Source organism: Cupressus sempervirens, chromosome 3, assembly GCF_028749045.1.
Source record: "Cupressus sempervirens isolate cs-2001-9-10 chromosome 3, ASM2874904v1, whole genome shotgun sequence".
In the NCBI taxonomy this organism is placed as follows: Eukaryota; Viridiplantae; Streptophyta; class Pinopsida; order Cupressales; family Cupressaceae; genus Cupressus; species Cupressus sempervirens.
Window position 1 is genome coordinate 15,758,797 of NC_143120.1, and position 27,662 is coordinate 15,786,458.

The window sequence follows — 27,662 nt, forward strand, 5'->3', positions numbered from 1 at the left end:
CAACATATCCACAAAAGGAATGATATTAATGCACCGAAAACCACAGCCGCAAAGGATTAAAGCATTGTCTAGAAATTGGCATTTCAATTCTCACAAAACCATTGGATTTTGGCTCTTCAAATTCAAAGCCTCGTAGAACTACGTGGTTGACAATGTAATATTCAATAAACGCTTTTTGAATGACTCATAATATCTACCATAAATTTGAAGAACAAATATGACATAGCTCTTCTTCAAAACTTGAGGGCAACTGGCACCTTCTAAAAATCATAAACAAACAATGTGGACTAGTAGCTAGCAAATATCTTTTTGATCTATCTTTGCAGGATTGTGCTCACTTGGAGTTCGAATGTAGTACAGTAGAACCTCTGATGAATGAATCTGGCAGTATTCTCTGTTCTAGCTATATTTCTATCCTAAATTTCATAACTACTACATATTGCCAAGAAAACCAATAAGACAATGATCAACCTTGCAGACCATAGAAGGACACTCTGGGCTCATTACATAACAGTTGATATTAAAAAAGTCATTTCTGAACTGCAACAAGAGCAATTAACGTATCTTAAGCAAAATTCAAAACAGGAATATGAAATTATGAACGGAGCACATTTCATTACAGTTTTAATAACTCATCTATGGGTCTGAGAACCAACATTACATACTCGCAAAGATGGGGTTCACATTTTGTCATTTCAGCAATCAATGTAAGAGAGGAAATCATAAACAGCCACATCCTATTATAGCACCATGAAGGCTCGGTGATATCTTGACAGCCATAGAACTTGGTACCACCAAATACTGACACCCAGCTTACTGATTGCGAGATCTGCTTGCTTCTGCAGACCTTACTTGATAAAAATAAGGATGGGCCTGGATATAGTAAACAGAATATAAGACAACACAAAAAATATTATCCACCAAAATAAATTGACTAAACAGAACAAAAAACTATTCCACAATGTAACAATTGAGAAAAATAAGCATACCATTGCTTCTTTTGCAGTTGGCCTTTCTTGATGATCATATCGCAGCAGCTTATCGAGAAAATCAACAGCCTGCAAATTACTCATAACCATGAAAAATCATGATTGAAATTTTTAAGCAAACAACATTACAAAATCTGTTGCCACATATTTTAATATTCTATGTGAGGAACAAATAATAGATTTAGATTTTGCACATCAAACAACTTAAAATGACCTTCCAGGAAGGCTAGTGCAATTGAGTTTCATACAAACCTCTGGAACAACAAGATGCTGATTATCAGCATTAATAAACTTTGACCAAGGCTTTCTGCTGTGTCTACATTAAAGAACAAGAATTACATTTAGTGGTGATATGAACTTCAAATGCAAAAATGCTTAAGCAACAATTGAACGCCTAACCTAAAGAGGCACCATGCAAAATATACCTCCCAACAAGTGCCTCAAGATGAGGATCAAGCTCTATGCGGTATTTATTCAAATAAGCATTCAGCTCATCAGTGCCGAGCACCTGAGAAACAGATTTAAATAAAGAATGTTATCCTAATAAAATACATGAAAAGCTTCTACCATTCACGTTTAACAATTGTTTATCAATAGTTCAACCACAACCTTTGATAAACATGTGTTTTTTATTATGGGTAGGCTTACCTACTGCAATGTCCTTGATTCCTTGGGTAGATATCTGATGGATGATTGCCTGGTGGATTATTGATTCACTTTACAGACTTTATAGGTCCTTTCAAACTAATTTTGATAAAGAGTTATCTAATGAATATATTAAGACTTTGTGATGATTTTTGCATTCTGCATTCTCATTATGTATTGACTTTAATTTTCTCATATTGTCATAACTGATTTGTTTTAAATTGTTCCTACTAATATATTATTTCTTCATTATTTACTGCAATTTTAATTTTTTCTTTTCAGTACATTTTGAAGAGCAGGCAATTATACTGTGAAGGGGGGAGGTGGGGGTGAATCAGTATAATAACTTTGCCAATTTAAAACTTGTATCCAAACAATAACTGAAATAATTGTCACATAAACACAATAACACAAAGTTTACAACTTTACATGGAAACCCAATACGGGAGAAAACCATGGCAAATAAATGTTTTTTTAATATAAACTTGTTCTTTTACAATGTTTTGTAGGCTTCAACCTACTAGACACTCCAACCCGTATGTTTCTGAGCACCGATTCACTGGAAGCACCAGCTCCACACTTCGCAAGCACCAACCTACTAGAAGCACCAACCCCACCTGCACACAAACTTCTTTTCCACCTTGCTAAGTTGCTTACCCAACCAATGATGGATGCATTGTATTCCGATTTGAAGTCAGCCAATATCTATAATCTTCCTTTTTGCACTTATATCTTTGATACAAATATACTTGGAAAAATCCTGAATATATATGTATAATCTTCCTTTCATCATTTTTATTTCTCTCTATAATAAATATATAAATTAATAAATCTAATTACATATATTCTTCTTTTTTTCACTTCTTACTTCCCTCACTTACTCCACTTGCATCATTCTTTCCACTGACTTCTTTATTCACTCTAATCTTTCTTTTTAAATACTCGTCTTATTCCATGGTCTGCACAATTTCTTTTATCTTTTTATATATGTTCTTTTCTCCTCAATTCATCTACTTCTTATTCACGCTCATTTGACAAATGTTATACTCCTTATTTATATGATAGTATAAGAAGGCATGACCTTTTACAAACAGTTAACATCATTTCTTAACAAAATTAAACAGATTTTATTTTATTTATTTCCCCATTCCATAGCACTGATATGAGACAAAACTAAGGTAGGTATGTTGCCTTCATTTGCACCACATATCTCTGCTATATATTGTTAATAATGTGTCCAAACAAATATTATCGCACCTATTTATTTGCTTTATTTTCTCATAGTTTATTGCTGCTTTCTAATTGCTTCTCACCATCATTAATAAATTTTGCCTTGATTGTACATGAGAATTTGGTTTTGTTTAATGAGCCGCTGCCGATCATGGTTAATATATTGTTCGCAATTGTCACACTTCATGGTTTTGTTGATCGAACATGTCTGAACGCTGCTGTCGCTTACCATGGAAACATATGTTCCGTCAAACATAGCCTCCGTTTAATACTAATCATTCTAACCTTTATTGCTAACCTCGATAGACACGATGTCTTTGATGTTTATTTTCAAACCCGATGGCATCTATAGAAACCCGACAGCATCTCTCCGACGCTATATATAGCATTTTAATAACCCTGATGCTGCACTTAATATATGTTGTCATTTTTAAAGACTGGGCAATATGTTATTGCAGATTATAATTGTTTACTCAATATGCTTTCTGCAAAATATTTTCTTCACAACTGGTTGTTAAATCGGCTTGACTTGCTTTTTTCCCCTTTCGTTATTGCTGCTTGATATCCTTTATCAAGTGAAACAGTTAACGGCATTTCAGGCATTTAGCAGGTAGGCTCCCAAATGTATAGTCTCCTCAACACTGCTTACATATCACACTGATGTGGTTCTTAAGCAAACATATGGACAGATGCAAAGACAAAGCCTTAGCTTCTTGGTTTGAATAGGCAATCCGGCAATCTCTTCCCCATATGTTAATGTTCGTTCTTTCTAATTTAATTGCAGCTTAGTCATTGTTTGATCTTTATAATATGGAGTATACCTTTGTCATTCTTCTATTGCTCTTGAATACGAAAAACTACTTTTATTTTCAAGGAGTGACATGGCATGACTATTTCATTTGTTCTTATAAATCGTTGTGTATAAAACACAAACTAGTTGCTGGAACTGTTAGTGCCATGTAGTCACCGCTGCCATTCTGGAAATTGTGTATGATCTGCATAAAGAACGTTTTTCAATCCTCTCTATATATTACACTATTTGCTTCCAGTTCAGGTCCTTTTCATACTTTGTCATAATGTCTTCTGTTTACTCTTGTCTATAATATCTGATCATTAGTTCTCTCTTCAGACATAGATTGCATATTAATGATGTCTCTCATCTTCACTGCTCAACATGTAAATGCTATTAAGTCTAATTTTGCTAACTACCAATCCTTGCTTTTATCTTTTATCAGCCTTATATTACTACATTTGGCATTGATGGTGTTTACTCTTAGAATTTGTCCATCTTTGAACCACTTTAACATCAATGACTATACTTCTTCAACAATCTCTACCTTTGACATCAATGACAATATTTCCATCACATTTATTCCCTTAAAATCTAATTGTTTTAATTTAGATCTAAAGAAATTGTGGAATTGCAAAAGGGGGACCAAACTAAGAGGGTGGACTGATGTCCAGGTTATAAAATGATTCTTAATCATGTAGATTTCCACAGCTATTTTCCAAAATAGGGGATGGGGGGTACTTGGGTATGTCAATTTTGTTTTAATATAATTTAACATTTTATAGAAAATATGAAAATATGAGTCACAACGAATGAGTTTTCAAAACATGAACAGTGATAAAGTTTGCAGATGTAATATATTGTTTTCAGTTTCAGATTTGCAATATGTTTGTACTAATAATATATGCTAAATGTTTAGATACATAACAGAGTAGGTGAGCTTTAAACATGAACAAGAAGATCATAAATCATATAACAATGACATGTTATTAACTTCTGAACAGTGACAGTTTATCATTAATCAATCTTGTATCAAAGTTTCAAACTGATTACATATGGAATTAAGCTTGATAAACAGCAAGCTGATATGCAAACAAAAAACAACAGAGACAAAAATTGAAAATTTTAAGCAAGTTCCTCAGCTATGGTGCTCACTGAGTACCCACTGAGTATTGGGTACTTGCGTATGTGTACCCAATACTTGGGCACATGGGTACCTGTCCCAAGGGTATGGGTAGGAGTACCTGTGCAACTATGGAATTAGGTAAATCCTGCACCGAACTCTGTCATGGCAAATGAAAGAGGCATGTTATGTTTAGCTGCCCATATCATTGATGCCAATATCCTGATATCATATGCACTCTTGGCTACCAAGACAAGCTCCTAAACCTTTCCAGTATCAACAATTTGATACAAACCATGGGCTTCAATATCAACAGCAATACAGCACTTGTGTTTGCTAAATAAAACATCCAAATTGGGACAATGGGGTGTAACATAACTCACAAAGAGCAACTTGAGTTCCATCCTTGGGACATAATACACAGAAAAAAAAAAGAGTTTTCCTCCTAAAATGATTTGCACACTCCCTTTACCAACAACTGTATACTCTTCCCCATCACTGAAGATCATTGAATCATACCAAGCCCTATGGCACGTGAATCAATCTTTCTAGTGAGTGAAATGTTGAGATGCTCCAGATTCAAAGCACCACATAGAAGACTTTGACTGGTCTGCTAGGTGTTTGGCCATGAAAGCATAGATGATTGATTCATTCTACTCATATCACTCTGCAACATGTGATTTGGTCCTCTGAGGTTCGATATTATTTTCAGCCAAACTCTTTATGTTGTGCTGCTTTATATGACTGCGTTTACCACAATGGAGATGTGATATTTTTCTTATTAGTCAAAGTATCTTCACTATTCCCCTGACCTTTCTTTTAAGGCCATTTGTCTTTGTCATTGTCCTTAAAAGTTAATTATAGAAGCCTGTTCCACATGCATAACTCCTGCTGCAGAACTGCTTCTTCCACTTTTCTTGCTGCAAGAGCTTGTTGCACAAATCTTTTAACTTCAGGTCACTAGTAGATTTGGTGTTGAGTTTTTTGATGAAATTTCTCATATTTTTATCACAAAATTTTGAAACCCCTAGGCAGAAAACAGCACTAAAGTTGACTAGATTCAGAGAGCTGAAAAACTCATGAGTTGTGCCAAATCAGTAGAATACTCGGCAAAGTTTTCCTAGCATGATCTTTCATGCTTCATCTAGAATTTAAATGATAATTATAAAAGGGCAAGTGTAACATTTTCACTCTTCCTTGTAGACTACTAGGCATATGTCAATCTTATAGCTATTAGATAAATTATTCACAAACCAACCAGAACAGCTTACAAAAATCTGTGCATTTCAGTAATAAAGAAATAAAGCACAGTTTCTCTCAAAACTATAAGCAATTAACCAAATATACCTTTGCAATCTTAACAAGCTGGTCGTAATTGTCGTGTCCATAAAAGAATGGCTCTTTTCGAAATATCTGCACAGAATTAATTTATTAAAGTGTGTTATAATCACACAATAAGAAGTTAAGAATATGAGAATCTCAAACATGTCCTGATGATATCATATAGCTTACCATTCCTGCAAACATGCAACCAAGGCTCCACATGTCCAAAGAATAATCATAGTCTTGCAAATCTACAAGAAGCTCTGGTCCCTTGAAGTATCTATTACAAGGTATGATAATTATATAGAAATCAAATATCTAAATTAACTTTAAAAAAAATAGAACAAGAGAACATTGGAATTAACCCTCATAAAACAAAACAAATAAACATGGCCATAAATAAACTTATTAAAATGAAAAAGTAGTTTTCAAGATCATTGCAAGATTTGATAGATATGGTAATAAGTCAAACAAATAGTTATTATGTTACAATACTGGGTAGATTGCTTTTGTCTATTCATATCATATACTGATGTACTTCATTGCGTGGCAGTTACACAGGTGTGGGATGCATGGTGGTTACACAAGTGTGGAGCTTCTTATATATACAGGAGGCACAATACAATGTATTTCACAACTTATGCTTGAAAGATCCCCAATCTTGGTGACCTTGGAAATTGATGTTTGTTTCAAAATTCATTAATTTGACCAGAATTTTGTACCTCTGAATAGACTTTATAGAATTCTGATTTCTTTTTGGTTTTTTCTCGTTTTCAAGCTTTTAGGTGTTTTTGAAGATATATGCAAGTAAATGACAAATAACTAAGAATTATGAGCAGCATTCATATATTAAAACACTTGACAATCTGGAAATGATTCAAATCGTACCAAGTATAGTATTCAAATTTTTGCAGTCAAAGAAATAAATATATCAAATGGATTCGCTGCTCTCTACAATGACCCTGACGCCAGCTGTAGAAGGGTTTTACAATCACAAAGATGGAGAGCTTGCTGTCACAAACCCCTGTATGATGCCAAATTGCAAAACGTGGCTGCTAATAAGGAATGTCGCCCAAATACAAGCCCAAGCTTGCTCTGGAAGAAACGCCCAAGCTGGAATAGGCTGGCCGCCTAGTTGAATGTGATGTTTCCTTTTGATAAATGGTGCTATGAAGAATGTCGATCCTTGCCACAGAGAATAGTACCTTCCAACTCCAATACTAAATCACCAAATCCTTGTTGAGGTCTGCATCCCAACACTCCAAACTTAGGGTTTTGTCTCCAGCCTCTGAATCACTCCACTAGAGCAATTTCCAATTTCACAAGTTTCAAATGTCAAAAGATACTCCACAATTAGGTCTTCATCTCCTTATATCTCCTCCCAAGTGCAAATCGAACCTAAATGAGAATTACACTTTGCACTTTATTAATAAAATAACATTTTTCCAAATAAAGCCATCCATGCTATAGGAAAAAATTACTTTTTAAAAATGTTATAACTCAAAGCGCCAAAAAGTCTTCAAATAGTGTAACTAGTTTATAATAATTCAAGATCTTTCTGATGAGCTATAACACAAGGGCACATCTAAACAAACGAAGCCATGTTCCCCTTATTACTTCGAAATGGCTATATAAATCATAGTTACAAGACTCAAACTCACCTCTGACTCGGAAAGTCAAAATTGGACTCGACGACCGGACTCGGCTAGGACTTAGCAAGACTTGAAAAATCGAAAAACCCATGAAATTGAATTTTTTTAAGGATATAATAATTTTTTCATACATCATTTAGTCAATTAACATCAAATATACAATAATTGTGATAAATAGAAGCTACTTAACACTCATACACAATTTTGTATGGATCACATAAGTATAATAGCAAATTTCTAAAGGAAAAAAACTTAATAACATAATATAAAGTTGAAAATTTAAGATTTAAGATTCAATCCTTAATAAATTCCTGACATACCACAACATCATTTTCAGAATTACTATACACTGAAAAAAAAAAACACCTTCCAGAAATCTCTATCTTTTAAATTTTTAAAAAAATTTAACTTTTTTTTTTTAAATTTAAAAAAATAAAAAAATTTAGGGGAGTCCTGGGCTTAGGACTCGGCAGAGTCAGAGTCCAGAGGCCATTTGCCTTAGAAAGGCCGCCTCTGCCTCGGGCTCGCAAAGTCCCAGAACACTGATATAAATAGCCTTATTATAAATTATTTAAATGTTAACTTAGGAAATATTTAATATTATTAAAATATTCACCATTTTGCCTTTGAAATCCCAAACCAACCAAATAAATGTGAAACTGACCATGTTACCTGTCTGTCACTGATACTGGACAGATGGATCAACTGGCAGTCCCTTCCCTATAATCTATGGATGCTCCTAGAAACTAGGAAACACACCTTGTCATCCTGAAATTGAAATAATAGAATGGTCCCATGGAACCTCTCATCTAGAAACTGCCACATCCTCCTATAATGTAGGGATACCCCCTAAAATCAAGGGATTGCACTGACCTGGCTCCCAACTGCCAATAAAGTCAAGCCCGATAACTTAATATCTTGTATGAGTCTCTATTTACAACTGCTAGCCTACGAGACCCCCATGATAGGCTAACTCACATAACTCTGCTAGTCAAACTAAACAGGGGACATGACAGTCCTCCCTTCTTCGAGACACTTGCCCACAAGCAACTACAATGTTGGGTGCTACAAAATGGATTCACCCTCCCAAGTGGTATCCTCTATGGGTAGACCTCTCCAGCATACCAAATACTCTTGAACCACCCGGCTTCTCACTTGTCGTTCCCTTACCTCAAGAATCTCCTCAAGAACTTAAGTCAACTTACCTTCCTCATCCAAGGGAGGTAAATCGGGGGCATGATACGTGGAATACATTATGAATCCTACTATCAAGTGGTAACTCAGCCTCATAACTCTTGTTAGAGTGGGGTTTTCGTTGCACCAAAGGACCGATCTATCAATGTCCGATACAACCACTCAACTTATAGTACGCAGGCGGTGGTTAAGCCCTTGTCATGAATCCCAAAGGGAGCATTGAACAACTTTCTAACAATCTCCCCCTCAGCATTACCTGAGGGTCTGAGGATTCGAACCTGTGACCAAGCTTTGATACCACTTGTTAGAGTGGGGTTGTTGTTGCACCAAAGTACTGATCTATCAATGTCTGATACAACCACTCAACTTATAGTACATAGGAGGCGGTTAAGCCCTTGTCATAAATCCGAAGGGGAGCATTGAACAAATTTCTAACAATTTGTTAGCATGAATGTGGATGATACTATATTGGGGGAGTATCCTAAGCATTGGATAGTATTGACATGTCGCATTCATGACTGTGTTTGTCATTGATGTCAACATAGCAGTAAGCCTGTGAAGACTGGCAGAGTAGTAGAGAGAGACGCACAGTCATGGACATGTTTAGTACAATGTCCTGATGACGTGGTTCATTGCGCAACACGTAAGTCGAAGATGTACAGAAGTTGTACTTAATTTACTGAGAGCAGTATAGAGATAGAGTGCTTGAAAAGCAATTTCTGATGTTTGTATTATATCTTTCATCTAAGATGTAATAAGAAGATGTGCGATCAGCCAGTGACAGAGGACAGTCGAATGATGGCGTCAGCGATGCACAAGCCCTAGTATCGCATGTGTGAAGTTTTGTATAGACTGTGAGCTGACAATGCTATTGTAATTGTAATTAATTAATTATCTTATTATAATAATTGGGAAAGCCTCAAGGCCGACTCAAGGAATTATTTTGAAGATATGGTATAAAGGAAAGATTTTTTCCTTGTTTGTAAAGTGTATCCAGTATTGTACGAAGCGCGAAGTGTGAAAAGGAAGAGAATGTTTACTAAATGCGAGTAAGTGATCCAAGGGATTATTGGATGTGAGTTTTGTGATCTGCTTACAAGATCAAAAGGAGTAGAGGTCCAGTTGACACGACTGAGGACGGAAGTACTATTCATTTCTATTATTCTGCAAGGAATAATACGAGATCATTTGGACAGTGGGTTCATTGGTCTTGCCCTTGAAGCTGTTTGGGCAATGGGTCCAATTGTCTTCCACAACTTCTAACAAGGTTGAAATCTCCTAACAGGTACAAATATGTACTGAATGTTGTTATAGACTCCTAACAGAGTCCATCCTCTAACAAGGAATATTTATATTAGTACATCATCTTGTGGCTACCATCCCCACTGAGGTTTTCCCTTTGATCAAGGGTTTCCCTAGTTAACATATCCAGTGTTATTGTGTATGAGTATCTTGTTGTGGTTTCTGATTATATTGCTCATATGGATAAGTTTGTTTAAGGTTGATAATTGTGATAATAGTTGGATAACTGTTTCACCACCCCCCCCCGCCCCCCCTCTTAGTTATATTGGTGAACTCTATATCCTAACAAAGAAACCTCTCCAACTCGCCTAAGAACTCTATAAGGACTGTAAAATCAAGGTTTGAGCTTCTCAGATCACACTCCTTCAAGGGTGCTCTATCGGTAGAGCGATAAGCGTAGGAAAACCATGTCATCCACCTCATACCCTCTCGGTCCTATGCCGATCAGCATACATATTCTGCTGATTCTATGCATGTTGTAAGTTCTCCCTGAGAGAACTCATGATATCTTGGTTCTATTGTAACCAATCCTGTGCCAAAGAAACTCTCTTGTCACTCAAAGCCACATCAACAAAAGATAATGCATCGTAGCCATAAAGAGCTCTAAAAGGAGACATATCAATAGAGATGTGGTGCGTAGTATTATAACAATGCTCGCCCAAATACAACCAACGCACCCATGCCGTATGCTGCCCCGACACATAGTTACGCAGATACCCCTCAATCCACTTATTAACTATGTGGTGCATAGTATTATAACAATGCTCGCCCAAATACAACCAACGCACCCATGCCTTATGCTGCCCCGACACATAGTTACGCAGATACCCCTCAATCCAATTATTAACTATCTCTACTTGCCCATCCATCTGAGGGTGGCAGCTAGTACTAGATGTCAGCTTTGTGCCCGCGAGCCTGAAAAGTTTCTGCCAAAAGGAACTCAAGGATTTGTTGTCCTTGTCACTCACTATGGTCTTAGGGAGACCATGGAGTCTGAACACCTCCCTCAAGAATAGCTCAACTACTTGGGATGATGTGAAATCAATTGCAATCGGAAATAAGTAGGCATATTTAGTCAACTTGTCCACCACAACATAAATACAATACTTCTCCTGCACTTGAGGAAGACCAATAATGAAGTCCATATAGAGTCTCGTCCACTTTTGTTCCGGTATAGGCAAGGGCTGCAGCAAACCAGCTAAGAAAGTATGGTCTATCTTGTTTTGCTGGCAAGTCATGCATTCACGAACATGGCATAAGACATCATCCTTGAGACCCTTCCAAGAGAATCTCTCCCGTACCACTCTATATGTATTACCGTAACCGGGGTGCCATGTTGTAGGAGTATCATGGAGGGCATGCAAACTCTGTCCCTTTAACTATAATTCGGGAACAAGGTAGACTTTGTTTTTGTAGTAGATGACATCATCAATCACCTTGTATTTATTATCATGTACCAATCCATCCATGATCTCACAAGCATGCTGATTTTTTAAATACTCAACTAAAAGTTTAACCTTCCAATCTGCTAAAATCTCACTCAATGAACATAGGGCAGCAAGTGATGGTTTCCTAGGAAGTGCATCAGCAACAATATTCTTCTTTCCCTTAATAAATTCTATGTCAAAATAATAGGATTGAATCTTGTTTACCCACTTTTGTTGACGATCATTGAGCTCTTTTTTATTAAGGAGATATTTCAGACTATTGTGGTTAGTTTTTACCATGAATTTGTTGCCAACAAGATATTATCTGAATTTGACTAATGCACGCATAATAGCCAACATTTCCTTATCATAAGTAGAATACAACCTCTCATTATCACGCAACTTCCTACTCTCATAGGCAATGGGATGTTTATTCTGCATCAAAACAACCACTATACCCTCACCTGAAGCATCACACTCAAGTACAAAAGGCTGCGAGAAATTAGAGAGTGCTAAAACCGGACATGTGCTCATAACCTCCTTGAGTCTGCCAAGACTCCCAGTGCTTGCTTTGTCCATCTAAAGGCTCCCTTCTTCGTGAGATCTGTCAAGGGTGTTGCTAACTGAGAGAATCCCCTCACAAACCTCCGATAATATGCACATAAAACAAGGAATCCACGTAACTCTGTAATGTTCCTGGGATAGGGCCAATCCCGAATAGCCTAGATTTTCTCCTCACGCACCTTCACTGCATCAGTAATAATCACATGGCCCAAATATAAAATCTCACTGAGTCCAAACTCACATTTGGACAACTTAGCAAATAGAGATTGACTCTCCATGATGCTAAGTACCTCCTCTAGGTGTCTGTGATGATCTTCCCAAGTACAACTATAAATCAAGATATCATCGGAAAACACTAGAACCAATTTCCTCAACTGCTTGTTGAAGATATGGTTCATACAGGACTGGAAAGTGGTCAATGCATTTGAGAGACTAGAAGCCATCAACAAGAACTCATAATGCCCATGGTGAAAATGGAATGCAGTCTTATGTGCGTCCTCATTCCGCACACGTATTTGATGATAGCCTAAACGAAGATCAATCTTAGAGAAGTAGATAGCTCCATGAAGCTCATCCAACAACTCATCAATGAGTGGAATGTGATATCTATTTTTTATCGTCTTCTTGTTCAAGGCCCTATAATCTTATACACATCCGCAGAATCCCATCCTTCTTAATCAATACCACAGAAGAAGCAAAAGGACTAGAGCTAGGGTGAATGAACCCCATGTCTAACAACTCATGAATGGTCTTCTCAATCTCATCCTTGTATGCTCTAGGATGATGATATGGAGTGGTGACTACTGGCTTAGCTCAATCCTCCATCTCTATGCCATGCTCAAATCCTCTATCAGGAGGTACACCCGAGGGTATATCACCAAACACTCGACTATGTCGGTCCATCACTGACTGCATATCAACATGAAATGCCCTACTATCCTAAGGTGTAGGTGTCTTGGACTTCACATAACAATGCGTAGCCCAAATCACATCATCATGTCTAATGATAGTCTCCATCCTGCGAGAAGACACCTCCCTAGGTCCACCATTTGATGCTGCTCTCAAGATAGTCTTCTTCCCTCCAGAATGTAACTCTAGCTACATACGACGGTGGTCAATAATGTACCGTTTAATACCCTGTAACCATTGCATGCCCAAAACTACATAATCCTCTAGTGGGAGTACATAAAAATCATTTGGCAAAGTATAATCCCCCATCTGAATGCTAAGCTAAGGAATCCTTCTAATACTGCGCCATCTGCAACCTTCACCTCAAAACCAGCGAACACCTCATACTGCAAGCCACGCCTACCCACTAATTTCTAGTCAATAAAATTGTGCGTGGTGCCTGTCTACCAATCTCATAACCCATTGGCCCTTAAGTGTTCCTTTCAAACAAAAGACGTAAAATCTGGGATAATTGGATAGAGTAGCCATAGTCACTTTAATTGATGCCAAGGGCTCAGAAGTGTCTAACTCCAACTGCAAATGCTCCTACTCAATCTCCTCTGTACTATCCTCAGTCTTAGTGTCAGGAATCTCCTCATCTCCCATCTCGAATGTCAACTCAATCAAATGAACTTTGCCTTTACCAAGGCAACAATGTCCGAGCTCACATGGCTCCTTACGAGAGAAGCATAACTTTCTCCTCAAATCATTCCTCGTCTCTTGGTCCATCCTGGGAGGTCGAGGTAATGGTCCACCTCTACCCTGGGAAGTGTTGGCCTTCTGTGGAGGCTGAGAATCCCTGAATGGCTTCTTATCTATATGATAAGTAGGGGCGGTGTCCAATCTCAATGTCACATCAATGGTGTCCTTAAGAGTGGCTGACTTGAAAGCACGTACCAATCCCTTAAGCCTATCCTGCACTCCCTCAATAAATAACATCACACTACGCCTCTGAGGCATATTAGGTACGATAACTACAATATGCTGGAACTCATTAACAAACGCCTCATGGGGCCACCATTCACAGGCAACCCCATCTAAATGCAAGACTGCAAACTGAATAGCGTCCTGCTCAGGCATGGGCCATGACATAAGTTGTTCCGAATTTGATCCTATATTATAGGATTGGTTATTTTATTCTTTAACTTATTTAATAACTTAATAATCATTCTGCAATATCATATTTAATAGCTTAAAAATATAATAATTATAGTTAGTTCTTGACCATTATACCCATTTAGTATTAGAATATTATAATGTTTCTTTAATGGTCATCTTAATAAATCTTTAGTTTATTAGGTAGTTCTATTTCCATTTTTAGTGCACAATTAATTCTTTTAAAAACATGTCTTCGTAAATCTATATAAGGAGTTTTCATCTCCTCTGTAAACCAATTACTGCGCATAATGTGGTATCAAAGCATATGAAGCTTCATTTTTATGAAAAAACAATAAAACCCAAGAGATAATTTTTAAGGAAAAATTATAAACCCACCAGCTAACTTTTTAGGAAAAATTACAAACCCAAAAGAGAATTTTTTTTAAGGGAAAAATTTATGAAAACCCATCGGGAATTTTTCAAGGCAAAAATTACAAAAAACCACGAGAGAAACCTTCATGCGGCAAAATACAAGATTTCGTATGGTAAAACAGCACATGCAAGTAACAAAATGCACATTCAAGTGAGACCCTCTCTGATCTGCAAAATGTTAATGACCACAAAGCCAAAATGTTTTGAGGAATTTGTGACCAAAAGACATTGGTTAGACAATGACCATTGAGGGAGGATATTAGAATATTATAATGTTTCTTTAATGATCATCTTAGTTAGTCTTTAGTTTATTAAGTAGTTTCTATCTTTAGTTTACGATTTTTTCTTTTAGAAACATCGTCTTTGTAAATCTACATAAGGAGTTTTCATCTCCTCTATTTAATACAACTACAACAATATCAAATATTTCTACCCATTAATTTACATAATATTTAGGGTGCATCAAAAAAAGTTCTTATCTAATTAATTTTACAAATTAATGCATAAACGAGAACTAGATTAAACAGTCCTCACCTTGATGCAACCCGGACATTATACTCCTTTCCTGGATGGTAAAATTCTGCAAGACCCCAATCAATAAGACGGAGTTTCCTTTGCTCATGGTCAATCATTACATTGTGTGGCTTAACATCACGATGCATGATACCCTGGGAATGGCAGTAATCTAAGGCCTGCAAGGAAAAATGGCATTTTCATCTACCATAACTTCTCAGAAAAAAAAAAACACGAAAATAAAAATTTCAGACTTTTAAATCACACATTCAGCCCTGGGAATGGCAGTAATCTAATGCCTGCAAGGAAAAACAGCATTTTCAACTACCATAACTTCTCAGAACAAAAACACAAAAATCAAAATTTCAGACTTTTAAATCACACGTTCAGGCACATAATACCATTATTTATGAGCAATCTTCAAATAAGACATTTTTCATTAGCACACAAATGACCTTATTCACCAAAAACAATCCCACACCACCTCCTTCAGTATTGAGAGATGAAACTGTTATGAGACCAAAATAATTTTAAACCCCAAAAAGATGGCGAATAAGAATCTGCATCCCTACAATCAATTCAAACTCTTTAGGACATTGATAGTACTAAAGGCGATTATTTAAGAAACACTTAAGCATATAGGAATTGGAAAGCAACACAAAAAAAGACTACAATTAGGAATTTAGCAGTGTTCCATAGCGAGGTTCCCCTTCCAGAGCATTTTGGCCAGTATTTAGAGAATCAAAATGGACATTGCTCCCCACTTTCCACCCAAGTGTCCACTGTTTTCTAATTTGTTCTCTCACATCTTCAGGTACACAGATAATTGTTCAGCATCTTAGGGACATTTCCTGTTTTATGGGAGCTACTTAGAAATAACTTCACACCCATGACACATCAAGGGTTAAAAGAATGAAGATTTTAACGTCCATCTGTGTGTGTGTGTGTGTGTATGAAGTTGTTGCTTTTCTTTGGACTTTAGGCCATATATATACATGTACATGTCTATATATACACACGTGTATGTATAAATATACATTTGTTAATTTGTTGCTTTTTAGTGCTTATATCAAATTTATTTATTTGTCCTTACCTATATAGAGCTTTACTTCTATTATTATGTGCATTTTTTAGCTTTTATATAGATATTTATTTGCTTGTATATATTATAATCTATTAATTACAATGGAACAGGGGGATGCGTCCCCCCACCAAGACCAGGCTGCACCCGAGAAGGGGACGCACCAAAGACAAGGGGACATCGTCTCGGTGCCACTCAGAGTGCCGGCAAGACATCTCCGCATCCCCTTTAAGTGCGGGGGGATGCCAGGACGTCTCGTGCAGCAACAAGTTGGGAGACATTAATCATGGATCATTCATTTGGCATTTTGATTTGGACTCTTGGAGACTTGTAGTTTTTGTTTGCATTATGTACTTATTTTGATATCATGACTCATGGCACATGATACTTATTGTAATCATCTTTATGTCATGACTCATATGATCATTGATTACTATTAGATAGTAGATACTCATACTATTGATCTAATATATATTATAAATTTAAAATAATATAATTTGACACTCTTCCATTTGCTGATGTTCAATGTTCATTGTTTGTCTTTTGATCATGAATCATGATGTTCAATGTTCATTGTTTGTCTTTTGATCATGAATCATGATGTTCAATGTTCATTGTTTGTCATTTGATCATGAATCATGACGTTCTAGTTCAAAACTTCAATGCAATGTTCAATGTTTGAGTTTTTTACATCTTTATATTCTTATATTGTATAATTGTAGTACATCTTTTCACAACTAGCATTTTAAGTACCATATGTATAGTGTATACACCCCTGCTCCCTCCGTCCGCCGCTGTTGTCCCCAAATCAAGGCCCCTCTGTCCCCCCGTCTTGGAAACTTGTCCCCCTGTCCCGTTGGGCGGTGTAACTATGATTAATTATTTACTCTCGATCTCCTCTCTTATATCTTTAGGTTGTTTATTTAGCTCTTAATATATTTATATTATTATATTAATAATTTTATATATATATGTGTGTGTGCGTATTTCCTTTTCTTCTTTTTTGTTTGGTTTAGTTCTTTTTTTGTGTTCATTTTTATGTATTGATTTCTTTAGTTTTCCCTCCCTTAATTTTTTTCCCCCTCTGCCTTGTGTTACGTGTGGTTCTTTCTTCCCTAGTCTTTTTAATTCTCCTCTGAGAGGATAATCTACACATTTATCTTTCTCTACATGTCCTTCTCTCTTATCTCGATAATGGATCATAGAGCATGATCCAACATGTTGCTGATAAAAACTCACACAATCAAATCCAAAAGTATAAATTGCATTAAAATTGATTTGGAAATCTGATAATGCTAACTTAGAGGGTGGTACTTTGCTTTGGAAGATGGTGCTTCCTAAAGGAGATATTAGTATCTCTCTAGAAGGTTAGTGCCTACAAATTCAGTTGTAAAATCATGTTCATAAATTCTACTAACATTATTGTGAGACCAGCAGACTTAGCAAAAGCATAACTTATTTTGAGATTACAACAGCATGTGAATGTATGCAAAAAATGGGTTATGTTCAAGGTAGCCACCATGCCTTATTTGTCTCAGTAGATGAGTATAATACAACAACCACCATGCAAGTAAGTCTAGCCTCTAAAGAGTATGTGGACATTGTCAAGCAACAAACTTTGCAGTTACTTTGCAATATATTAACAGTTAAACTAACAGATTGAGTGGAAATTGACCTTGTTAGGTATAAACTATAACAGTTATACGTGGATCCTGCTAAGGCCAACCTTTGTACAACTGTAATTTTTAAAATTATTTTAACTCAAAAACATTTGACTTTACGTGACGATTTCAACCAAGATGTCATGCGAGATTTAGCAATTTTATTATGAAAAAATCATGACGCGAAAAACATAATCTTGGCACCAATTTAAATCACGATTATATCACACAACCTGTAGCTGTGCGATATATCGTAGAATTTTTCAACTATGGCTTTGAAATGTCCCCACTCCTTGGGACAACTTTATGTAAAGAAATTATTAGCAACATACACTATTAAATTCAATTCTAATGATTTATATCTAGGAATGTATTATGTATCTACACATTCTTAAGGATCCCCTCAATCAAGCCTCCTAGCCCTCTCTGAGGGTTCCTTGTGTTCTAAGGAATGACCCTCGATTATTTGGCCTTCCTTCTCGAAACTACCTTTCAAGTCAGGCTTCATAATCCTCTGTGAAGACCCCCAATGTTCCTCAAAGCAACCCCTGATTAGTTAGCCCTTTAATTGAAAAAGGTGCCTTTATAGTCTAAAAAATTTGTCTATCAAACCCCATACAATTTATATTATAATCAACCATTATTTCTTACAACTCTTGATTTTAATAATCCAATCTAAATATATTATTTATTCCTATGATTTTAATTTCTTATTGCAACATGATCATTATTAAGAATCAGAAATCCTAATTAATCCTTTAATATTATTTAGAAGTACAAATATATAATAATTACTACTAACCTAAATAGTATTACATTTGTAAATAAAATAAATTCAAAATTTTTACTATACATAATGTGGTATAACTCAAATTGTCGTGCTCAGTTCCCTACCTCTTATTTGGCACATGGCTCGAGCAAAAGATGGTACACAAGTTTATTATTTATTGGCAAAAGCCAATCTTGCGCTTGTCCTTATTGATTTGTCTGTTCATTTTTTAAGACTTTGCATGTTTTATATGGTACTATGTTTGTATGATCTCAATCTACTTGGAAAGTGGTATATTCCTTTACTTGCTTGAACAATGCGTAGACCTTGACTGTCATGTTGTAGTTATTCCCATTCCTCATTGGTCCACATACTCTTATATGGTCATGTAACTTGGACTGATGCAACCCTAATAAATGGCTAAGGCATGCTCGCTTTTAGCACGTAACCACTTAATTATTTTAATTCTTATTAATATAATAGTAGGTGTAGTTTATATGTTCAATACTATATTATTATTGTATTATTTATTTAGATCATTAGTATTATTACTAAATTGTTTATCATGGTCATTGTTTATCATAGACAATAATACTATCTAACTTCCTATTGATATGGATTATTATATTTCAATAATAACAATTATATCATATCACTTGCTTTGATTAATCGTAATATATCTATAAAAAAACATGTTTTAATTGATTAATATACAATTTTTTTTTATCAATTTGGGCTCATGACAGGCTTAAATGACCATTAATATAACATTAAATACTTCATTACCCTCCCTTAATGGTCTTTTCACTAACTACCCTATAGAAGACACGGTGACTTTTAGTTACACATACAAAGAAGGTTGCCACTTTCTCATTGGAACAATTTGTTGTTATTGAGAGCCTCCTTGGATCAGTAAATGTTAATGACCAAGTATCCATGCCTCTGAGATTAGTTGTTGAAACCTAGAAGCAAACCCTTGTGCACAAACTATTGCCCTAGCAATTCTAGGTGTGATCCATAATAGCTAGAGAGAACCACACTTTTTGTGGAAAAAATACCAAATCCTAAAATTGAAGTTTACAAAGCATCATTTATTTGGGAAAAAAGCAATAAAAATGCTCCAAACAAGAACCCATTTTAAGATAAAACCGAAAAATCCAAATACGATTTTTAAGGGAAAAAAAGATCAAAACCCAAGACAATCCAATATTTTTGAAGAAAAATTGTAATACCCTTTTACAAAACAATTGTTGAGGCAAACAAATCACAATTACCCCACAATAATTTTCTAAAGACAAACATTATAAACCTATTAGAACGTTATTTAATTACTTTAATGGTCATCTATGTAATATTTGTAATTCTTTGTAGATAAGATCATTTTTTAAGTTTCTTATTAGAAACTTCCTATTCTTGTAACTTTGTAAATTCTTTATAATGATCTCTCCAATCATTTGTTAATAGGTCAAATAATTTACCGATTACTTCTCCATAATATGGTATTAGAGCTAAGTATCATTTTTTTGAAAAAAAATATTGTTTTTGTTTTCAAAATTGTATGCCCAGAAAAATATTAATTTTTTTCGTGAGTTCTTTTGCTTCCTATTTTCCAAAATCCATTTATCACAACCTGTCTAGAGCTCTCGTGCTGTTTTTGGCAAGAAATATTCCCACACACAGCTGCTTTTCTAGTGTTTTGAAGCTCTAATGGCTCATCCTCAAGCTTCTTTTGCTTGAATCTGCAACTCATAGATTCCATCTCTACAAAGTTGCATTATTTTTTTTGGCAAATCGTGTGGTTTTCTTTTTTTTAAACATTGTTTCCAAAACCTCTTCTGCATTTTGTGGGCTCTTTTCCCTACAACTCATGATTCTTTGACGACATTTTTTTAAGCATTTGTTTAATTAGTGTCGACCTTTCAGCAACTAGGGCTCGACCACTCTCTCTTTGCAAATGACCTTTCTCTCCTCTATACACCGCCATTCTTGGTTGTTTTGTTACAAACAATTCACCAATTTCTTTTAGACAACTGCCTAGGGTGCTAAAAATTGGACTAGGGTTTAAATCCATCATTTTCGATCGAAATTTTATTTTGCTAGCAAATTATTGATGGGTTTTTTGAAACCTCAAGTAAGTCCTAATCAAAATTTTGAGGGTGCCTCAATTTTCAAATCTCATATTCCATACCAACAAAAAAATCATTTTGAATTGAGATCTCTTATGGGTCTTTGTCAGATTTTTTTTTGGGTCAGCCGAAACTTTTTCTTGAAACTTGTGCCAACCATACTTCATTATTTTTAAGTTTATACCTATATTTTCCTTTGTTTTCTACATTAAAATTCTTGTTCCAAAATCTGTATTAACGCATCTTCTTTGTTTTTCATTTTTTGTGTATTGGAAAAAATGCAAGATGGCATCATTGACCAACTTAATGTTGGAAGGCAATCACAAATTCAATGAAAGAAATTATAACACTTAGAAACAGTGCATAGTGACCATCTCTGAATATCGCCACCTCGTTGAGCTTGTTTTGGGCATAGAGACTCATCATACCATAGTACAAGCAGACCAAGACAAGTTTGATGATTGGAATCGAGAAGCTATCATGTGTTCTCAAGCTCTCTGTTTTAGATGATTAGTTGCTTAGATTCCTTCTAAGAAGTCAGCTTCAGACATTTGAAAGCATCTAAAGGAGTTACATGAGCGATGTGACAAGAGTTGAGCATTCTTCCTAAATAGGTAGTTGTTCTCATCATGATGGCTGAACAAATGTCCTTACAAGAGCATCTCAAAAAGATTAAGGATATCCAAGATCAGCTTGAAGCTATTGGTCGAAAAATGGAGGAAGAAGATATGGTAGTCATCACCTTGGAAGAGTCTACCTAAATCTTATGAGCACTTTAGAGAAACTCCTGACATTACTTCCACTAATGGTCATCTGAAATTCCCAAAGTTATGCACCAAACTTTTGCACCTTGAAGAGATATCCAAGATTAAGGATATCCAAGATCAGCTTGAAGCCATTGGTCCGAAAATGGAGGAAGAAGATATGGTAGTCATCTCATCACCTTAAAGAGTCTACCTAAATCTTATGAGCACTTTAGAGAAACTCCTAACATTACTTCCACTAATATTCATGTGAAGTTCCCAAAGTTGTGCACCAAGTTCAATGACAAAAATTATAACACCTAGAAACAACGCATGATGACCATCTCTGAATATCGCCCCCTCGTTGAGCTTGTTTTGGCCATTGAGACTTATCGTACCATAGTACAAGCAGACTAGGACAAGTTTGATGATTGGAATCGAGAAGCTATCATGTGTTCTCAAGCTCTTTGTTTTAGAGGATTAGTTGCTTAGATTCCTTCTAAGAAGTCAGCTTCAGACATTTGGAAGCATCTAAAGGAGTTGCAAGAGAGATGTGACAAGAGTTGAACATTCTTCCTAAACAATTAGTTGTTCTCATCATGATGGCTAAACAAATGTCCTTACAAGGGCATTTCAAAAAGATTAAGGATGTCCAAGATCAGCTTGAAACCATTGGTCGGAAAATGGAGGAAGAAGATATGGTAGTCATCACCTTGAAGAGTCCACCTAAATCTTATGAGCACTTTAGAGAAACTCCTAACATTGCTTCCACTAATGTTCATCTGAAATTCCCAAAGTTGTGCACAAAACTTTTGCAGTAGGATTGTTGTAAACAATAATTTGGTAGCAGTGCCACCTTGTCCTCCTCAGAGCATGCCTTTGTAGCCAAAACCTTTCACAAGGATAAAAGCAAATCTCAACAATCACAATCATCTCAATAGAAGGGCCCCAATTAGTCTTAGGATGGTTCAAAGAAAGATCAATGTAACTGTTGGTGTAAATACGTATTTACTATTTACACTTACTTAAGTTTACTTAGGTTAATGCATTATTTTATTATTTTATTTTGTGAGACAATTAGGAGTTTGCGCACCTTTTTGAGTTGTCATGTGGACAACACAAGAGTACGCAACTCTATTTTAGCACAAGGTGTCTACAACATTGATTTGCGTGTCACACCTTTGTAGGCTTATCCTCTCATCACCACACTTACTTCCGTGCTTAATGGAGGATAACCCATATCTGGTGGACATGTGCCTGGTTGTATGACATATCACGTAGCTGATTACGAGGCATTTTAGATGTATCTTAGAGGCCTTTATATACAAGCACTCCTAGTGTACTTGGATATTGCATATTGAATGAATATATCGCCATTCTAATCATACTCTCTCTTTCTAGTCTACAGCTATCCTTGTGTTTGAATTCTTAGTTCTTGGGTGAATTTTGCCCTTTGGCAAATTCTTACATGGTATCAGAGCTTGGAGATTTTCTTATCACATAGCCATTCGAGACCACTGTTGCTTCAGCACCTCAGCCCGAATCTGGAGTACTGCAGAAATTGGGAGCGTCTAGAGCAAGATCTGACCTCACCATTGTGTCCGGAACGCTAATTCGATGAAGATCGACTATAAACTCTGCTACCTTGGCCCAAAGTCGACTGTGAGTCAAAATTGTTTTGCAAATCGAAACTTGGAAGCCCCGATTTGCAGTTCGTGTATGGTCATTTTTTGCAAATTTAATTAAGTTTTCGGATCTGCATTTTTATTTCTCTGTAATTTTTTGTCAGAATTATCGAAATTTTTTTTTCCCTTCGGGCACCCAACAAAGAAACTTTTTTTGGTACAAGAACCGGGCTGTTAGATCCCAGCCTTATACAGGGTATATTTTATTTTTTCGCAACGGACACTACACACAAACCAGCAACCTCTACAAATTTCGCAGCAAACAAATCCGGCATCGTACTCACCACAATCTATTGAGTGCAAGCTCGAATGACCCGTCTCTCTCCACCGGCGTCCTTTATTTTCAACCCCATGCGGGTTTCGGTTTTAAAAAGCCCCAAAGGCACTCCCACAATACATGTGGATCTTTTTTTATAAATCTGGCGTCGTTGAACGCAAGTTTCCAGCTTCCTCAAAGCAAAATCTGGCGCCTTTTGTGTTAATCGACCCCAGTGTGAAAATAAATCTGGCACTCGTTTTTGGACATTTCAATTCATAGTTTTCATAGAGTTCAAAGTTCCAGTCCCGCATACATTTGAACGTTTTCTCGCCCCATCAACAAATTCCCGAGAGAAGAGAATATTCCGACGATTGCAAAACAAGTTCCAGCCTTGGTATATTCAACTCCTGCTCGCTGTTGACCCCTCGACGTGGCATCAAGTGTCCGCCACGCGGCCTTTTCATACGTCCAACTAAGTGCCACGTGAACAAACTGACGCTGAAACACGGACCCCTGCACGTTTCACACGCAAAGACCCGCCCACTTCAGCTGAGCCTATCACCGCCTGACACTTGGCTTGCCACAATGGACAGTGCCACCTTAGCAAATCCGATGTCAGTGCCACGTACAGACACATCAGCCCTTGTCATCGCCACGTGTACTTTTCTACTAGATGTAATTTGCCACGTGTTCAGCCACGTAAGCTTGACACGCCGACTACCACGTCAGCTGTCCTTTTGCCACATTAGCGTATGGCATCTGACACGTGTTAGTCCGTACAGTACGAACGGTACAGTCAGCGTGACACGTCAACAGGGGCTCAATTTGTTTGTTTATGTCAGCAAAACACAGTGTTAAAACTGACAGTAATCTGACCGTCAAAACTGGGCATTTTAACTACTATTTAACCATCAAATCTAAGCTCACATTTTTTCTTCCAGACCCCTCTTCAGATTGCTTTTCAATTTGGTAGCTTGACTTTGCAAGCCCATAACTTGGACATTCGGACTCCGATTCAAGTGCGATTTTTTTAAAAATTGGGTAGAATTTTCTGAATTTTTCAGTGGTGGTGTTGTTTTCTACTTTTGGTGAAAGGATTTTGCAGAAATTGCGCCTTTTGGCAACTGTACCTGCATAATCCTGCATTTTGCAACTTCCAACGCTCCGTACGATCACATCTGGTCACTTTTTCAGGTTCTGTTTTTTTGACAATGCATATTTTTTCGTCTACTTTCCAAATCTGTAGTCAAATTCTAGGGTTGTGCAGACCAAAACCTCACTTTCAGAATTAGGACTTTTTCTGCATTGTAAAGCTTTGATTACTTTTCAAAATTGTTGTACATTTAAGCTACAGTGCTTAGTGACAGATTTGAGCCTCAAAAGGCAGTTGTAAAAGCAAAATCAGAAAGTCCACTTTGTTCATTTTGACAAGTGGCCCATTGTACACACACTACTTATAAAGTGCCAAAAGCATCTTTTTTTTGGGGGCGGGGGTCTTTTGATTGAGTAAAAACGGGGGGGTGTGTACTATGTTTTTGTGTCTCTCTATTGTGCTCTTTTCATTTTCTGCATCATGGGTTTTAAATGTCCTTCTCTAACTTCACGCAACTATTCTACATGGAAAGATATCGCATGGAGTAGATTAATAGAAAAAGGATATAGTCTTTTTGTTGATGGTACAATTACCAAACCTATTGATGCTAAAGAACTCATTAATTGGCAAGCTCAAAACTGACAGGCTTTAGGAGTTATCAAGAATTGTGTTCATAGAGATCTCTTGTTTCACATTGCCAGTTGTATAGAATCCAAAGCAGCTTGGGACAAACTTGAATCATTGTATGGTAAGGTGGATGAAGAAAAGGGATTTCAGATTGAGGATGATCTACTTCTCTTGGATCCAAAGAATTTTGACACAATTCAAGATTACATCATCAAAGCCAATGAGTATAGGGCACTTCTTAAAGATTGTGGAAATCCCATAAAGGATGACAAGTTGATTCATCACATCCTGAAGAGGCTACCTTTAGAGTATGCTTCGTTTGTTTCGAGTTTCAATACTCACAGGTTTACCATGGGATCTGCTTACTAGAAGGCTTCATTTGATGCATTTGCAAAGATGTTGATTGTTCAACAATCTCACTTGATGGATTTAGGGCTTCTCAAGTCATCAAAGACCAAAGCCTTGGTGGCTAGTGATGAGCACCAATCAAGTCAAGGAGGGAAAAGCAACAACAACAAGAAGCAATGGAAGCAGAAATCATAGTCTGAGACACAACAATCCTCCTCACAACAAGGCAGTTCTTCTTCCAACAAGAAGGGAAATAATGAAAAGAAGGACAAACTCTTTTGTGCATATTGCAAAAAGCCAAATCATGACGAGCATCATTACAAAACTAAAAGAATCGATGAGTTAGAAAATCTACTTAGGAAGAACAGGATTCAAGTGCCAGGTACTTCCAAGGATTCAACTCCAACCTCTTCAAAGGGTAAAAGGCAAGCACTTATGGCAAATACAAGTTCTTCGGAATGGATACTTGACTCAGGTGCCTCCTACCATAGGGGTTCTTCAAAGAGAGACTTTTTTTCATTGAAGCAATCAAAGGTACCACACATCTTCGTGGGAGATGATACTAAAATGGAAGTTGAAGGAAAAGGACATGTGGAAATGGAAAACGGGGAATTCAAATATGTTCTCTATGTTCCAAACCTTAGCTCCAATCTCCTATCAATTTACCAAATCACTCACCTTGGAGATGGTCATAAAGTTGAGTTCCTTCCAGATTTAGTGATGGTGCACAGTCTAAGAGATGATTCATTGGTTGTAGTGGGAAAGTCAATGATGGCAAGAGGTTTTATTCATTCTCCCACTTTGTGCCTAAGTCTCCTTCTCAAGCCTTGTTGACTCACTCTACTTCACAAATCAACCTATGGCATGAGCAGTTTGGTCACCTTTCCTTTCACCATCTTTAGCAACTTTGCTCAAAAGACATGGTCAAAGGTCTATCTAACATCTGCTTTTCTAAGGGAGAATGTTCATCATGTTCAGTGGATATGCATCTCTAGGAGAAGTATGATAAAGGGAAGTCTTCTAGAGCACTAGTGGTTCTCCATTTAGTTCACATGCTTTTAGTAGGACCCTTTGCTGTGACTTCAGTCAACCAAGGCCGCTACATCCTTACTTTTGTTGATGACTTTTCAAGATTCACTTGGGTCTACTTCATCATAAAAGTGAAGTGATTCATAAGCTTCAAGACTTCAAGACTCAGCCAAGGAAAGCCATCAAGGTACTTCGGGTGGACAATGAGAACAGATATGTGGACAAAAGACTTAGGGACTTTTGCAAACTTGAGGGAACTGATCTTCAAAACCCACCAGCATTCAGTCCGCATAAGACAGATGTTGCAGCACTGAGGATTAGGACTCTCAAAACCATGGCAAGTTGCATGATAAAAGCCAAGTCTCTCAATCCTACACTAGAAGTTGAAGCCATTAGCAGTACTACTCACATACGTAATAGGTCTCCTGATAATGCCTTGGATGGCAAGACTTCTTTTCAGGTATGGTGCGGCAGAAAACCAATTGTGAGTCACCTTAGAGTCTTCGGTTGTAGAGCATGGGCAAACCTATCTTCCAGGGGTTGCAAGGCACCAGCACCTAGGCCTTGTACTTTCATCGGATATGAGGACAATGCAAAGGCTTATAAACTTATGGATCCAGAGACTCATGAGATCTTTGTGGAGAAGGATGTACACTTTGAGGAAAGTTCACCCAGCTTATCCTCTAATCCTCTCCGCACATCATACACAGTGGAAACTGATAGTGACACGAGCAATAGTGCTTCAACAGATTCAAACACGTGGGGTTCTATCGACAGTTGTAGTGAGAGGTCACATCATCAGTCCAGTCCACATGCTTACATTGCCACAGTGAAAGGTCCAACACAGCATGGTACATGTCGTCTTCCAGCTCCAGCTTCAGTTGACTTGGGAGACAGACTTGAGGACTTACATCTTCTCTTTGATGAAGGTGATCCTTCTACAGTTGTTGCGAGGGCTCACTCTGACCCTCGTGTCCATTCTCTACATGATCAATCTTCACAGGTTGGCGT

At 36.8% G+C, this 27,662-nt stretch overlaps 1 protein-coding gene across 1 annotated transcript in view; it reads right to left on the bottom strand.

The window, feature by feature from the left end:
- Nucleotides 1-565: 565 nt before the first annotated feature.
- Nucleotides 566-27,662, bottom strand: part of LOC149564510 (casein kinase II subunit alpha-2-like) — a 49,638-nt gene continuing 22,541 nt past the window's right edge. Inside the window, exons 4-10 of the mRNA XM_089818050.1 lie at nucleotides 15,252-15,409; nucleotides 6,290-6,380; nucleotides 6,125-6,190; nucleotides 1,415-1,497; nucleotides 1,242-1,305; nucleotides 990-1,058; nucleotides 566-873 (exon numbers count right to left, since the gene is read on the bottom strand). Of these exons, the coding sequence (XP_089674176.1) occupies nucleotides 814-873; nucleotides 990-1,058; nucleotides 1,242-1,305; nucleotides 1,415-1,497; nucleotides 6,125-6,190; nucleotides 6,290-6,380; nucleotides 15,252-15,409 (591 nt within the window). The 3' untranslated portion in view covers nucleotides 566-813. The remainder of the gene's footprint in view (nucleotides 874-989; nucleotides 1,059-1,241; nucleotides 1,306-1,414; nucleotides 1,498-6,124; nucleotides 6,191-6,289; nucleotides 6,381-15,251; nucleotides 15,410-27,662) is intronic.